The 16,021-nt window shown below is 38.4% G+C and overlaps 1 protein-coding gene across 2 annotated transcripts in view; it reads left to right on the forward strand.

The window, feature by feature from the left end:
• PRKG1 (protein kinase cGMP-dependent 1) overlaps nt 1-16,021 on the forward strand; it is a 1,397,311-nt gene that overhangs the window by 77,638 nt on the left and 1,303,652 nt on the right. Inside the window, exon 1 of one of the 2 annotated variants that reach the window (XM_003409255.4) lies at nt 10,355-10,859. The exons of the other annotated variant lie outside the window; for it this stretch is intronic. Within the exon in view, the coding sequence (XP_003409303.1) occupies nt 10,549-10,859 (311 nt within the window). The 5' untranslated portion in view covers nt 10,355-10,548. Of the gene's footprint in view, nt 1-10,354; nt 10,860-16,021 lie in introns of those variants that run through there. 2 annotated transcript variants of the gene reach the window in all.

The raw sequence follows: 16,021 nt of genomic DNA on the forward strand, positions 1-16,021 counted from the left end.
ATATTTTTGAATGATACCCAGATGAGAGACATGGAGTCTGAAACCTATCTCCGTATCACATCAAGGGGTATTTAATTCGGCTTGTTGGCTTGATCTCTTGATGGAGAAGGGGGAGAAAGAGACATTTTTTTATGTCTATTTTTTGTGGTAGTGCATTGTAAGTACTAAATGAATATTTGTTGAATTAATTTATATTCCTACCTTCATTTATTCAATGCATTCACCAAATATGTAGCAAATGCCTACTTGTGCTAGGTGTTGATGGACAAAATAGACATTGTTCCTTGCTTTCTTGGAGCTTACAGTCTCTTGGGGGAAGATAGCTATTTAACAAATGTGCTTGAAGATAAATATAAAATTATAACTCATGATAAGGGATTTAAAATGGGTGGGAGTCAGAAGGCCTGTCGCAGGAAGTGATATTTAAGGGGACAACTGAAGAATGAGTTCATTGAGTTAATAACTCAAAACGCAGGGCAGTGATGGGGTGGGGTTTGAGACAGAGAAAGGGGTTAGGAGAAAGGCTTCACAGGCGGAAAGAGAATCAACAGTGGAAAAGCTCTGAAATGTTAAAATAGAATTAGTTGGTACCTGGAGATTTTAAAGAACTGAAAGGTCAGTATAATGCTTACATAGTTAATTATTAATCAATCGCTCTCTTGGTTTTGGTCCCATTGTAATTTTCCCTTGAACATTTTCCCAACCTGAGAAATAATCCTGTAAGCCAACCTAATTTTAAAGAAAGGAAATGTGATTATGGGGCAAATGGCAATGCTAGTCCTTCCTGTAGACACCAAATTTATCATGTGTTTGTGGTTTTCTGTCATGTCGTTGGCTGTGGTTGCCGACTGAGTAAATTGTGGTTTTAAAGGCGAGAGACTGGTGGTTGGCAGAACTGATGGTAGGACCAGGCCTGTGTGTTCTCCTCCCTGATATTGCTATGTATGTGTGTAGATACTGATAAGACATTTCACAAATGGGGAAGATGATTGTAGTTTTTAGTGAATTGTCTAATATCCCGCTAAACAACTAAATGGCGTGAGCACTCAGTTTCAATGCCTAAAATAACAGACGAAGGACAGTCTAGTTTTTAAGTCAATTGTATGTATTTACTATATATTTGTTTTGGAGATCCACAGTAGATATTGGAAAATCAAAACTTCTGAGAGGTAATATTTATTTTGGAGATTCATAATACATACTGGAAAATCAAAACTTCTGAGAAATAATACAGAAGGAAATCTGTTTTGTTGAATTTTACGCATTATTCCCTAAAGACTCTTGACTGTGGAACCTTCTGTAGTTTTACCTATGACCATTTTAATGAACAAGTGTTCCTTAGTTCACTTTTTAAGAAAACATTGTGCCAGATTGTATACTTTGATGGGTGAGAGGTCTGAATCACAATCATTGAATTGCTGGCAAACTTGTTCTTTGACCACTGCATTCAAGTATTGCTCCATATGCTTTTTCTTGGTTATTGGTGTTTTTTCCATCAGTTTTTCCGTTTTCTCTCAATTGGATGTTTCCTGTGATTCTTGAATCTGAAAACGAGGTAATGTGTTAATAATTTTCTTTGTAGATAGATTGATGATTAAGTGAACATATACTTTGAATATATAAAATAAGAAGTATTTTTAGATAGATGTTAATGCAATGAAATGTCAAATGTCAAAATGCTATGTTTTTCAATGCATTTTGAAATATATCCTTACTGTCTTCTTATATATTTTCTTTTTTTTACAAAAATTTTATCAGGTACCCATCTAGAAAATATTAACCTAATAAAAATCACCCTTTCTTGTATTATATCTATTATGTCTTAAAAATGTCAAGTCATCTAAGACCAGTTTCATGACTTTAGGGAATCAGAGAGTCACCGGTTGAATTACAGGAGTTTTATGTGAGGTTTTAGAGTGTTATCTTTTAATTTGTGTGGGTTCGAGAGACATTTTGTCTTTCTTTATAGTGATGTCTTTTGTATTTTAAGGGCTTTAAAAAGCTTGTAATGTAAGAATGCCTGAGCTGCTGTGTCTAAATAGAGAGGTAAAGCAAGATGGTTTACCCTACTTCTCCACTTAAATCTGTGTCAAAGAAGGTGGAATGCAAAAGATTTGGGGTGCATCCACCGCATGTACCCCCCTTTCCTTTGACATAATGAGGGTTGATCAAGAAGGTGTGGTTTTTCATTTTATGGTATATGCATGACTATGAGGTACATGCAAGTCCCTGGGTGGTAGAAGTGGCTAAGGCACTTGGCCGCTAACTGGAAGGTTGAAAGTTCGAGTTCACTCGGAGGTGCCTCAGAAGAAAGGCCTGGCAATCTACTTGTGAAAATGAGCCATTGAAAACCCTACAGAGCACAGTTCTACTCTGACACACATGCAGTCACCATGAGTTGGAACTGACTTGATGGCAACTGGTTTTTGGAGGTACACGCACACACACGCACACACACGATCCTTTGTCTTCATGCAGATCCCTGTAGTAGCAATGAAAGTTCTGTGTGATTTGAGTATAAGAAGAAACATAGCTAATTAGACATTTCACCGACCTTTTGATATGTTTTGTTCTCTTTAGCAAATTAAAGTGTTCTGAATTTGCTTTAACAACCAGTCAGGCTAGTGTGAAAAGATATGAGGTAAGATTTTCATGTTCAACGAGTCAGGCTTCTATGGGCAATAATCATAAAAATGCTTAGTCAAAGAATCACATAACTTTAAGAATACTGCGCTGAGAATTGGGAGACCTGGCTTCTGAACTTTCCTCTGCCGTGGGCGAGTTGTTCATCTTCCTTGGCCTTTGGGTTTCCTTAACTCTGAAATTAAGATGTTGAATTTAACTCTACAGTTCACTCCAACTCAAAATTTTGTGTTATTCATTATGAGTAAAAGCATAAGGCAACTTTCCTTTTTTGGGAGGGCGAGTCATGGCAGATGTTGTTGTCAGTCTCTTAGCTCTCTGTACTTTGTGTGTATGTGCGTGCACACGTGTGAATGGCTTAAAGCAACTAAATTAAACAATACAGCACATGTGGCAAGGCTTTAGGTAAGTGTTAGTTCTGTGACTGCTGAGAGAATGCTACTTAGTGTGTACTGATGGAAGATCTGACCAGCAGGAACTGGAGGGTGAAAATATACAATTTTTACTTACTTTTCTGTGTGCCTAACAGCAGCAATTGCTTAATGTTCTGGAAATAAACATTTTGAAGATTCTCTGTCATTCTTTCCACTTAAAATTGGTAATTACCATAGATGCTTTTCTAAGAAGCTAGGTGGTTAGAATTTTGGCTGTACTACCTCTAAAACTTAGATGTATTTTCCATAATAACTTCCTAAATTAACTCTGATCTTGAAGTAAACACATTCTTATATAATAGTGACTCAAGACAGACACTGAATATTCTGCACCGATACCAATTAAATGGGAAAACCTCTATTTAATACTCACTTATATGGGGCTATTGAAATGATATGGTATTTTACATATTAGCATTTTTGGTAACAATGTTATCATATAGTTTGCACATTTGTCTTTTAGGTTTAAATCTTGACCACTAATATTTAAAGAATTCTTACCTACCAGATTAAGTGTCCGTGTTTTGAATAATACATTTTCAAAATCCAGTCTATTTTTAGCTTCCATCATAGAAAAGCTAGACCAAGAAGTAAGTACTGAATCTTTTCTAAAAATATACATTAGGCAAGGTGACTGATAATTTACAGTTGGCTACAAATTCATTGCAAATATATGCATCTCATGGTTCCCAGCCAAGGGCTCCTATGCTTGTTCCACAGGTAATGCTTTCATAAACTTCAGATACCATATTGACTTACCAGACTATACCTTCATTTATGTCATTGGAAAGGTGGATTTCCATCTCATAATTATAGTATAAAATTCACAATATATCAAGAGTTCCCTTAATTTGAAGTTAGGCAATATTGTCGACTAAATCCATGAGAGTGGGGATCTTTATGTATTTCCTTTTTTTTTTCTTTATAATGCCCTTCCTCTTCCTTCTCCCAAAATTCCTGACATTCTCACAGTATAAAGGAATTTTCTGGCATCTTTCTCGGAACAAATTTAGTCACTTTACCTACTGATAAGAATTAAATTTACCCAGACGTCTAAGTGCATCTTTAGTACTTTCCCACTGTACTAATTTTTGTGACTTCACTATCAACATTTAAGTTTCCTTTACTTTAAATCTAGGTTAGAAAACATGCAAGAGGAAAATGGCTCAGTTACGTTAGCTGTTAAGTACTACTTAAAAACAACAACAAAAGAAGAAAAACCATTGACTCCAGAGCTATTTTTTAATAAGCTACATAGTATCAACTCATTTTCAAAAGCAAAATTACTTCTGCAAATGTTTTGCGGAAAATACTGACGCATTAGCTTAGGAAATCATGTGTTTTTAATATAATAGAAGAATAAGTGCAATGGAACTGAGAAACTCTAACTTAATCAAATATGGGAGATATTACTGTGTTGCATGTTCATGAATATATTCACTGGGCTTAAAACACAATAAATAATATTTTTGGTGAATAAAGGATTTTAAATTCCATTTTATGTACTTTAAAATTTTCTATTCATCAAAAAAAAAAAAAAGAACAGAGCACCTAATAGTTTTTTCTTCTTAAAAGCCATTTATTTCTTCTGATCATTGGACATGGGCAGCTCATTAAAGAATATAAAGAAATGTTTTATTTATTTATTTTTTTATAGAGTGCATGGATTTTCATGAACACTATTTTAGGCTGAGGCCCAAGAATAACTTACCATCATTTTAAGCTGTGGAAGATAAGAATTCATTTCAAGTAATATTAGGCATGACACTAATTCGATTTTAAACCCCAAGCACATTAGCAGTTATGGTACAGTGCACTATCACCTTCCAAGTCTCTGCAGTAAGTTTTTCATCATTAATGGTTTATGTTTTTTTTTCCTTTCCACGTAGACCTTATCATTTACAGTAGTATGACTTCAAACAGCCCAGCCATTAGAATTTTTACTTATATCCATTTAAATATGTATTCCTGATGGCTGAATCCATCCACCAAACAAAATCACGAGAAATGATCTAATTCTAGGAATTACTAGACTAGCAGGTGCTTGAATCACTGTGCTCAGTCCATAGAAAGGTTCAGGTTTCCATTAAAAAACAACCAACCAAAAAACAGAGCTTATAATCCTTATCCAATTTATCAAAGTGTAATGAAAATTCTGCTGTCCAACTCATCCCCCTTTACAGTCCCAATACTGGTAGTGTATTATTATGTATTGAAATTGGATGATTGCTTTCCTAAAACATGTTTATATGAACTAAAGTGTAAGTGGTTTTATGAAGTACCTAAAATATTAGGTATTATCATTACAGATTTTCTTTGGCTTTACTTTGAGAGCGAAATTAGAAAACATTTCTAAGTTAGAGAGGCTCAAGAATGCTGAGTTAAATAGGGTGAACAATTGTTTTGGTTTGTACAGAACTGAGGGGTACTTAGGACTTTTAGTTTTAGAACTAAATGGAACAGTCCCAGGCAAATGGGTACAAGTTAGTTACCTTAAACCAAGATAAAATGGTGCTGGAGTGATGATAATTTTGTGGAAAGGAACTTAAAAAAATTTTTTTTGCTCTTTCTGGATTTTCCAAATTTCTCCTCTTTCTACCTCCCCCAACCCAATATTCTGATTTCCCTGAACCCAGAACTAAGACACAGCAGCCACAATCAAAGTCCTGCAGGAGGCCAGGAGGGGCAGGGGTAGAGCCTTGAACTCTGTGCCCAATGATCTGGATTTGAATCAGGCTCTGTCATTGATTAGGTGGGTGTTTTTGTTTTCTCAGCTATAAATGGAAATCCTAATACTACTCACTTGGTAGTGTTAAATGAACAGTGCCTGTCATGCATTTTGAGTTCAAGAAAGTTATGTTTATTGTGATCTCGATCATGATTAGCAAGTTTCAAGGAAGTCAGTATGTCTGACAGTGATAGTAACCTTCATATCTAGATCTCTAGGAATCCCTGTTACTTTTAGAGATCGTCTGTGAGGGGTGGCTTCCATCACCTAAAAAGCTCAGTCCCTCTCCCTCCCCTCAGTATACACATGAAATGGCAGAAGATTTCAAAGTTAGGACTCTTCCAAGGAATGTAGCACCAGTGGAATGAAAAAAGTAGAGGACAAAATTACCATAGTTCTTTTGAGGCTAATTATGTTTTTAGTGAAGGATGCTAGATTCTACAGACTTTATTATTTTTTTAATAGCTGGGATTATAGTATAGCTGCCCTATTGAATGTTTCATTAAATGATTCTGAGATTCCATTAAGGAAAGCGTGCTAATAATATTCATTCTCAGTCATGAGGGTTGGGTGCAAAATTGAGGAGCATAATCTGAGTTCAGTAAGCCACAGTTTGATCTGGCTACTGGCAGAATGTTACCTCTCTTAAAGCTGTGATCAAGAGAGACTACTGAAAAGCAGGTTGTAGGCTGACTATGGAATTCTAGAGTGGGAACTCAGTTCCTTCAAAATTGCATTGTTTTGTGAGCATCTGACATGGTGCAGTTCTACTCTGTCCCATAGGGTCGCTATGAGTCGGAATTGACTTGATGGCAGAGGGTTTGGTTTTTTTGGTTAACATCGAAGACCCCATCCCCGATGGGCAGTGGATGAGAGTTCTCCATGCTACTCCATGCCACTCCACTTCATTCCATTGTACTCCATTCCAGATCTGTGGTAGCTACTTCCTAATGGAGCAGAAAGTAGCTTTGATCTTATATTTTAGCCAATTAAGATTACTTTGGGACACAAGATTTTATGGTAAAATTTGCCTTTGTGGAAATATAATTGTGGGATCTTGATTTATCACATAATATTTTTTCTAGCACTTACCAAGTACAATGTCAAAGATATTTAATACAATATTGGAATCACTCAAAATGCCGAGATGGAAACCAGGTCCCTCAAGCTCTAAACAACCAGTTAAGAATATCACTGAAAAACTTACTTAAAATATTTATTTTGACTTTAAAGATGAAAGAGAAAATTCTGAATTTTTCATATATAAAGTATTTACGGAATTATATATTCTGATTTTGCATATATAATTATAAAGGAAAAATTAAATTATTTTTTCATAACTAATTATCACTGAATATATTCTATACCTTGGACACCTTTTAAATGGTGAAACAGTTGTAATAGTCTTATATCTTCTCAACCATTACTATGTTTGTGATTGTTAGAACAGACTTCTGACTTTTAATATTGGATTCACTGTGGAAGATATATTTTGTTATCACAAGAATTCCATTTAAAATGAAAATGTAATGTGTGTATGTAATGTGTGTCCTATAGTTATGTGTAGAAATTCTAGCCGAAATAGTGAAACACTACCCAATTCAGTTTTAAAAACTCTTCTGATCAAAATACCTGAATATTTTTGGCTGAAGTGGTATTTTTTATATTTTGGGAAAAATAGTTTCTGTTTTCCTTTGTATATGGAGACAGACTGTCTTCAGATTAAGAAGAATCTTCTCTACTTCATGCTGCTCAAAAACTAAAAAACCAAACCCAAAGAGTGGCTGGTAGATTCAAACTCCTGATCTTTTGGTTAGCAGGCAAGCTCTTTAACCATTTCACCACCAGGGCTCCTTATGCTGCTCAGAGACATTAAAAAAAACAGTTGCCATCAAGTAGACTCTGACTCATGGCGACCTCCTGTGTGGCAGAATAGAACTGAGCTCCCTAGGGTTTTCAGTGGCTGAAATTTTGGAAGTAAATGGCCAGGACTTTGTCTTTAGGCATCTCTGAGTGGACTCGAACTTCTAACCACTTAACCGTTTACACCATCCAGGAACTTCACTCAGAGATATTCCAAAAACCAAACCAAACCCACTGCCATCAAGTCGATTCCAATTCATAGCGACCCTATAGGACAGAGGAGAACTGCCCCATAGAGTTTCCAAGGAGCGCCTGGCGGATTCGAACTGCCAACCCCCAACCCTTTGGTTAGCAGCTGTAGCACTTAACCACTATGCCACCAGGGTTTATTAGATAACCCTTATTTAAGGCTCAAACTTTAAAATCAAAAGCCTGCTTAGCGATTGATGTCCCCTATACAATGATGTCCCCTATACATTGCTTTCTGATATATTTTTAGACAAACTCTTGGCCTCGTGGACTCCTGTAATAGATCTATAAGAAAAAGTCATTTAGCTTTAAACACTTTCCCCATGGAATTAAAGAATTCCCATATGTTCAATAAGATAATTTGGCCTTCTGCCTGGGAGAAGGAAGTGTCACTAAAACTCTTAGGACAGAATCATTTTTTTTTTTTAATTATTTACTGCTGTCAGTATTTGTAAATTATTCATGTTTTGTTCATTACAGATGGAAATGTTTTGGGAATTATCCATTTTATATGTTGCATTCTGAAATAAATTCATTTCTCACAATGTCTGTCAGAAAGCAGAAAAATTAAGTGTCTTATATCATTTGTATTAAAGTGAGTTAGATCATAGTCTGTGTGGAAGGATGTTCAGGACTGTATACTCTCTTGTCATTTACAGCTCTGATTACAAGCAAACCAAAACCAAACCCAGTGCCCTCGAGTCAATTTCAACGCATAGCGACCCTATAGGACAAAGTAGAACTGCCCCACAGAGTTTCCAAGGAGCGCCTGGCGGATTAGGAACTGCCGAGCCTTTGGTTAGCAGCCATAGCACTTAACCACTACACCACCAGGGTTTCCCATTACACGCAAGTACATTTAAAATGAAAAACTTGTTAACATACCATTGGCTAGCTGTTTCTTCCTTTTTTTTTTTAAAGCTCAGATAGAAAAAGTTGTACATTCAAAAGCAAAAGTGCCCAATTTTTTGGGACTGGTGTTTGTGTCCTTGGCTAAGTTTAGATTCCAGTGAATAGCTCTGAATTGTAATTCCATTTTAACCTATTTTCTATTTTCTTTGTTTTAGTGTTAAGGGATGGCCAAATAAAGCATTGAGGATTGTAACATTGGGTGTTCCAAGAATAGTAATTAGGGGACTAATAAAGATTCTAAAAAAAGTGGATGAGTTGGAAAAGCTTTAGGTAAATATTAGGAATTTAGATAAGGATTAGGTACATATTTGGACATTTTTAACATGTGTTCCCATGATGGGAGAATTACCCTTGGACACCAAGTTGCTACCAAATTGTCATCAAATTAGGAAATACTGAGTGAGCAGGGATGGTGGTGGGTGTGGGTGGAATGGGATGGGGGTTGGTACAGTTTATTGTAACCTTTTTAGTTTTCCCCTGTCTTTTTTTCTCCAAAGTTTGAGTTAGAGTTTCTTCCTTGCCATTTCAGTGGAAAGATACCGTCCTAACAGCTTAGTTGTCAGAGAAGGAATGTTTTAATGTTTTTAAATGTGTGGTTCAATTTCAGGATGAACTTTTTTAAGTTCGGTAGTGATTTTTACCCCCAAACTGAGCAAACCAAAAGAAGCAAGTTCCATCAGTAAATTTATGCACATTAGCTCAAGTGGGCGGGATAATGGAAAAGCTCAGCGGCCTCCTAGGGCCCAAATCCCTTTTAGCCTTTGCCCTAGAACGATTTCATTAATCCGAATTTGGAAGAGGCGCCAAGGGGCGTAACTAGCAGGAACAGGCAGAGTGGCAGCGCTGGGGAGAAAAAAATCAGGCACCCCATCCATCCCCAAGGGCACCGGAATGTACGGGGGAATTCCTCCCAGGCACGGACTGGCTCTCATCTCCTGAGAGCCAAGTTTCTTTTCAAGCGTTAGCCACCTGTGTGAGGCGCTCCCCGTGGGAAAGGTGGCGTGGGAGAAGCGAGGGCTCAGCCACACAGCTCCGGAGCCTTTCTCTGTGAAACTGGCGGTTAAGATACCTCCAGAACTCAGAGCCTTTAGGATGCAGAGTCCGCTCTTCCCTCGTACGTCGCTGGGATCCTAGTCCAATGTCCTCAAGATTGGCATGCTTTGGAGCCTGCTGACGCCTCCTCAGTTTGCCTGGGGTCCTCCCAGCCATCTCCCTCCCACCTCCCCAGCCGCAAAGAGTGCTGCTCGCGCCTCGCTCCACTGGCACATCCCCCCAGCGCGCCCCAGAGGTTTATCAGGCTCCCCGCACGCACCACGGGCTTCCTTTGGCGCCCGGCGCTAGTGACCCGAACAGACTAGCCGCTGCTACCGAGCCCCCCCATTCAAGTCCCCTTCTCCTGCTTCCTTGCCACCGCGCCTCCTGGCTCTTCTCCCCTGCACCGCGGCGCCCACCCGCTTTCAGGTTGGACCTGCGGCTTTGCTCATCCACGCACTCAGCCTCTCGGTAAAGCCAGAGAAGTGGAACCAGCACACTGAAACTCTCGGTGGCTGGAGCTGGTGGACTGGGCATGCTCAGAAGCCAGGGCTGGCTTTGGGCTCAAGTAGGAAGCTTTCGCACTCGGGAGGCAGCGGCGACTTTGGGGAAAGTTGATCGGAGAAGGGAGGAAGCCCCAAGACGAGGAGTAGCGGCAGGAAGGAGCCCCCGGCAGCCCGGAGGAGCATGGGCACCCTGCGGGATTTACAATACGCGCTCCAGGAGAAGATTGAGGAGCTGAGGCAGCGGGATGCTCTCATCGACGAGCTGGAGCTGGAGTTGGATCAGAAGGACGAACTGATCCAGAAGCTGCAGAACGAGCTGGACAAGTACCGCTCGGTGATCCGGCCGGCCACCCAGCAGGCGCAGAAGCAGAGCGCTAGCACCTTGCAGGGTGAGCCGCGCACCAAGCGGCAGGCGATCTCCGCTGAACCCACCGCCTTCGACATCCAAGATCTCAGCCATGTGACCCTGCCTTTCTACCCTAAGAGTCCACAGTAAGCAGGGGTTACGCGCCGGGTCCATGTGGCACCCTGTCGGTGGGGAGCTGCGGGTCTCTGTATTGTCTGTCGGCCCCCGCCCCTCCGCTTGCCATGTCTGTCCTTCTCATCCTCAGAAATGTTTCATTTTAACGGGCACTTCTTGCGGGGCTGTGCACGTTTCTCAGACTCAGACTTACTGCACATACGTTGCCTTCGTGTCTTTGTCAAACCTCCAGGTATTAAAAAAAATACATATACGTATACATTCATCTGTGCCACCTACCGTATAGTTGGAAAGCGCCCTAGGTGTGTGTCCGTGTGCGTGTCTCCCTCTCACTGTATGCGTGTGTGTGTGTGTAGAAGAATAAAAAGCCCCGTCTCCCAAATGCCCTGGCAAACCTGTGCATCCGGAAAATCCTAAAAGCAGGCTCGTCAGACTTGAAATGAAATGCGTCTGATATCACCCTTACTTTCTATGCTTTTGTGGCTTTCTCGGATTTCTCTACATGCTGGCTGGCGATTCACGCTGGCACCCTTCAAACCTCATGTTCTGTCATCATCAAAGTGTAAAAAATAAGCAAATACGCATATGAAAGGGAAGATTTTTGATTTTCCGAATTGGATGACATTTACAATCCAGGAATGGAAACCTGGTCTGTTGATTATTAAAAATATATATTTTTTCATAACATCCGAGGAAGAATATTGCTTATTTTCCATAAGGAATTTGCATAATGTTACTAATGGAGCAATTGGCTCCATCTCAGGAGGGTTGCATGCTTTTCAGGGTCAAACGTAGATAAGTTTATTTTACTTAAAACACAGCCCCACTGTTTGCCTTATTCCTGGCTTCTAATGCAACCATTCTGGTATTGTTCTAGCATTTTAGAGAACTGGGTAGTTCTGATGTCAGTGGGCTTCATAACTTGGATGGGCAAATTGAATGAAACTTGTTATACAACACTCAACTCAGAGAGCATAGGGAGAGTAAAGCACCGCAACATGAGGTTAACATAAAATGAAGGAAAGTACCCAAATGAATGGTATTTTTAATTAACAGATAATGACATAACTGAAAAAAATGAAGGATTTTGCTACTGTAATCCTAACTACATCACACTGGCTGCATGACACGTGTTATATAATAATACGAGGTCTTTTTTAAAGAGAAGGGGATACATACTTGAGTGGTTAAGAGCTACGGCTGCTAACCAAAAGAATGGCAGTTCGAATCCACCAGCCGCTTCTTGGAAACCCTATGGAGCAGTTCTCCTCTGCCCTATAGGGTCACTATGAGTTGGAATTGACTCTATGGCAATGTTTTTTTTTTTTTTCCATTTGGATTATTGGATTTTTGAGGGGGCCGTGAGTATGTACGCAGTACACTTGAAAACTTAGAGTTATACCTATGCTTGGTGGTTTCCATGGAACATTTTCCATTCCTTGTGCATGTTCAGTTTAAGGAGAAGCTTGTATTTTGTGAGACATTGGAGAAGAGACAATAAGGGTAAACATTTCTGAGATTCTGACTTGAGCAAGTTGCCTTAACACTTCAGCTGACTTACATCTGCCTTGGAAACCTGAGCGATCTGAATCTACTGCAACTTTCTCTGGTAAATTAATTTGCAGTCCTGTCAGGCTTGCCTGTTTTAGCTAATGAGGTACATGGGCATCTCTCCTGGGCCAAGTTTTGCATAATGAAGAAATAACTCAAAGACAGCTCTCTCCATCTTTAAGCATTCCATAGGATCTCATTTTTGTATCTGTAGGACTTCGGAGTAACACAGAGCAAACTCCACTTTTATAAAAAGATCATTTTAATAGGTTTTATAATGAAGTGTGATTAAGCCAGCTGATAACTCCAGTTAACCATTTTATCTTAGAAAATAAAAAGGAATCTAGGAAGTGGGGAATGAACCGTAGAATGTGTAGAAGCTTCTTAGTGCTTGACATGTAGAACAGCAGATTAAAAAAAAAATCCATGTTGGAGAGTGAAGTTAGTGTGGCAAGTAATTCACAACATTTCATTGTAATAAACACTTTAACTACTAAACAATGTGGTGCCTTCTGATATTTATTTCATAATGCTTGTTTTAGAGAAATCAGCTATTAAGTTATCACCGTGATGGCTTTGGTGATCCTGAAGGATTATATTGAAGAAAATGATAGACTGTCTTCCAAGCTTAAGTAATTTTGGAAAAACATCTGTTGTTTTTTCACACTTATATGGAGAAGACTAGAATAAAACTGGCTTAAGTGGTAGAGTGTACCTTTCTTAGGGGAAGGAGAAGTATATTGTATGTAAAGTGATTATAGCTCATACCATTTGAATAGCTGTGCAGGGTTGCTGCACAAAGAACTAAGAAAACTTGTCAAACTGAAGACCTGTGAATAATTTGCATATACAGATTTACGGGCAACAAGTGTTTATGTTTTTATATTTCATCTTTAACGAAACTTAAATTTGGTCATCTTTCTTAAAGTTATACACAGTGTTAATTTAAATTCAAGTTAAAATGAAACCATTTAAGAAGCCGAAAATTGATTTCGAGTTCATATTCATGTTAGTTTTCTATTTTCTTTCTATTAAATATAAGTGCCCAGCAAATGTACTGCCTAATATCCAATGTATGCAAATACAGTTGTCAAGTTTTTGCCTACTGAGGTTGCCATCTGAGGATTACAGTAAACAACAAAAAAAATTTTTTTTAGTGACTTTCGATTGCCTAAAAAGAGTGCAAATATAAATGAGCTTATTAAATTATCTGAATATTTTTAGTTTGAATTTTTCCTACTGAAGCTGGAAATTGGAGTGAAGACTCTGTCAGATTCCAGCACAGAGCCAGGGCACTCCCCCTGTACTGTGAGGTTCAGCACAGTGTTTTGGTTTGTCTCCTTTATAACCTGTATAGAGAAAACTTCTAAGCCCTTATTATGTTATGGATGTGAAGCAAAGAACTGATGTAGCAAATTGGCAATCCATATTCCATTGCTACCAAATAACTATTTGAGAATGGAAACTACTAGGCTGTATGTTTTGAAATAAATTGAACAAATAAACTCTTACATATGAAGGAAAAAAAACCCAAAAACATCCATTATAATGAGATCAGATAATCTGCCGGTTATATACATAGAATGGTTCTTATGGACAATATTAAGTAATTTTAATTCAAGTCATTTCATTTTTGGAAAATTGCCTCTATAATTGGTAACAACATTCAGCCTCTGGTGTTTTGATCTAAACACTTACCATAGTGTAAATATTCCCAAACCCTTTCCATTTTCCTGTCTCAGGGTTCCATCTCATTTCAGCTAGATTGTATAGTCTTGAGTTCCTATAAAAAGTTGTTAGTGTCTCTGTATTTTGTTAAGCTATTGCTTTTTACCCCAAAGGTAGCTGTATTTCAGAGAACGATAACATGTCCTTGTTATGTTCCACTTTTTGATTGTGAAGTACTTGAAAGAGCTATGGATAAAAGAAATATATTTTCTTTATTTTAAAGGAGACATTAATTTTAAAAAGATCAAGTCATTAATTTAAAAAATATATGATCTTTTAAATCTTGACACTGATACATCTCAGTAGAAAATAGAATCTTCCCAAAGGCTATGCTTTAAATTTTGTAGAAAGTTGAGAAAATTCTAGAATTCTAGTGTAAACATAGATGGTATAAATATTAAAACATAAGTTTATTTAAAGGTAGTAATTAAATTCCTAATATGCCTTATAGTTCAGTACTTTTATGGGATGTCTGCCATGTGCAAGGTACCATAATGCATCAGAGATGAATAATATACAATTTCTATCATCAGAGAGTTAACAAGGGGATAACAATACAGATCAATACTCTAGAAAGTAAAGTAAGTCACAGAGGACATGCATAGAATAGTTGGCAAAATATAATTGAGCCCATTGAGTTTTATGTTATCAGAAACTCTTGTGGAAATGGATGTGTTTAGAGTCAGTATTTGAAGGATGCCCATGATTTAGGTGAGTTGTGATGGGGTTTGAGGGGGTGGTATGAGGATAAGGGGAGACATTTTAAGCCTTCAGCAAAGAGACAGGACAACAAAGGAAAGCAGAAGCCACATTTGGGGAATGGCAGCTAGTAGCGGCTACAATGAAGTCCCCGCATGGTGCAAACAGTTAACGTCCTTGGCTGCTAACTGAAAAGTCGGAGGTTTGAGTTCACCCAGAGGCACCTTGAAAGGAAAGACTGGCATTCCGCTTCTGAAAAATCAGCCATCAAAAACCCTGTGGTGCAAAGTTTTTACTCCGACACGCTTGGGTTGCCATGAGTCAGAGCTGACGCAATAGCTCCTGGTTTTTTTGGCTATACTAGAATATGGTAATGGAAATTGAGGAAAAGCAAGTTAAGGGCACAGAGAATGAGAATCTCCGTTTTTACGATCTTTTAAAAGTAGGTGAGAAGGCATTTCAGCTTCTTAGAATCAAGAACTGTTTTTTTTTTTCCTACACCAAGGACTAATTGTTACCCCTGAATATCAGAATGCTGGTCCAGCCCTTCATTTCTCACCAACATAATCATGATAAAAGTCAACTATCTTTTTTTTTCTATCCTAACAAGGGAAACCCTGTGGCGTAGTGGTTAAGTGCTACTACGGCTACTAACCAAAATGTCGGCAGTTCAAATCCACCAGGTGCTCCTTGGACACTGTATGGGGCAGTTCTACTCTGTCCTTTAGGATCACTAGGAGTCGGAATTGACTCGATGGCAATGGGTACGGTATGGAATCCTAACAAGGTATGAGCTGTTAATTTAACCAAGTAGTGGATGATTACAGCTCTTAAAGGAACTGAATTCTACTCTTTAACCAAGTTCCATTTCCCACTCATTTCAAAATGTTCACATTGAAAATCTAATTTTATGCCACAGACTAGCACTGCAGGTTCCTTGCATACCTAGGCAAACTGGACATAGATGAGACTTGAACCTGAAGTTGGTGTTTGAAATCCATCTTTCCTGTTTTTGTGGAGGAGTTAAATTCCAACCTAACGTTATTCTAATAGAGTTTCCAACTTAAGTTTGATTGTTAATTTGACATTACAGTCTATTCAGTAAAATTGAAGTCGTGAAAGCCTTTATAAACATACTTTAGACTAGGTTGCTAAAACCCTATTAGGATTTTTAAAGCACAGTCAAGTTGTGTGC

The sequence above is a fragment of the Loxodonta africana genome, chromosome 16 (genome assembly GCF_030014295.1).
Source record: "Loxodonta africana isolate mLoxAfr1 chromosome 16, mLoxAfr1.hap2, whole genome shotgun sequence".
Classification (NCBI taxonomy): Eukaryota; Metazoa; Chordata; class Mammalia; order Proboscidea; family Elephantidae; genus Loxodonta; species Loxodonta africana.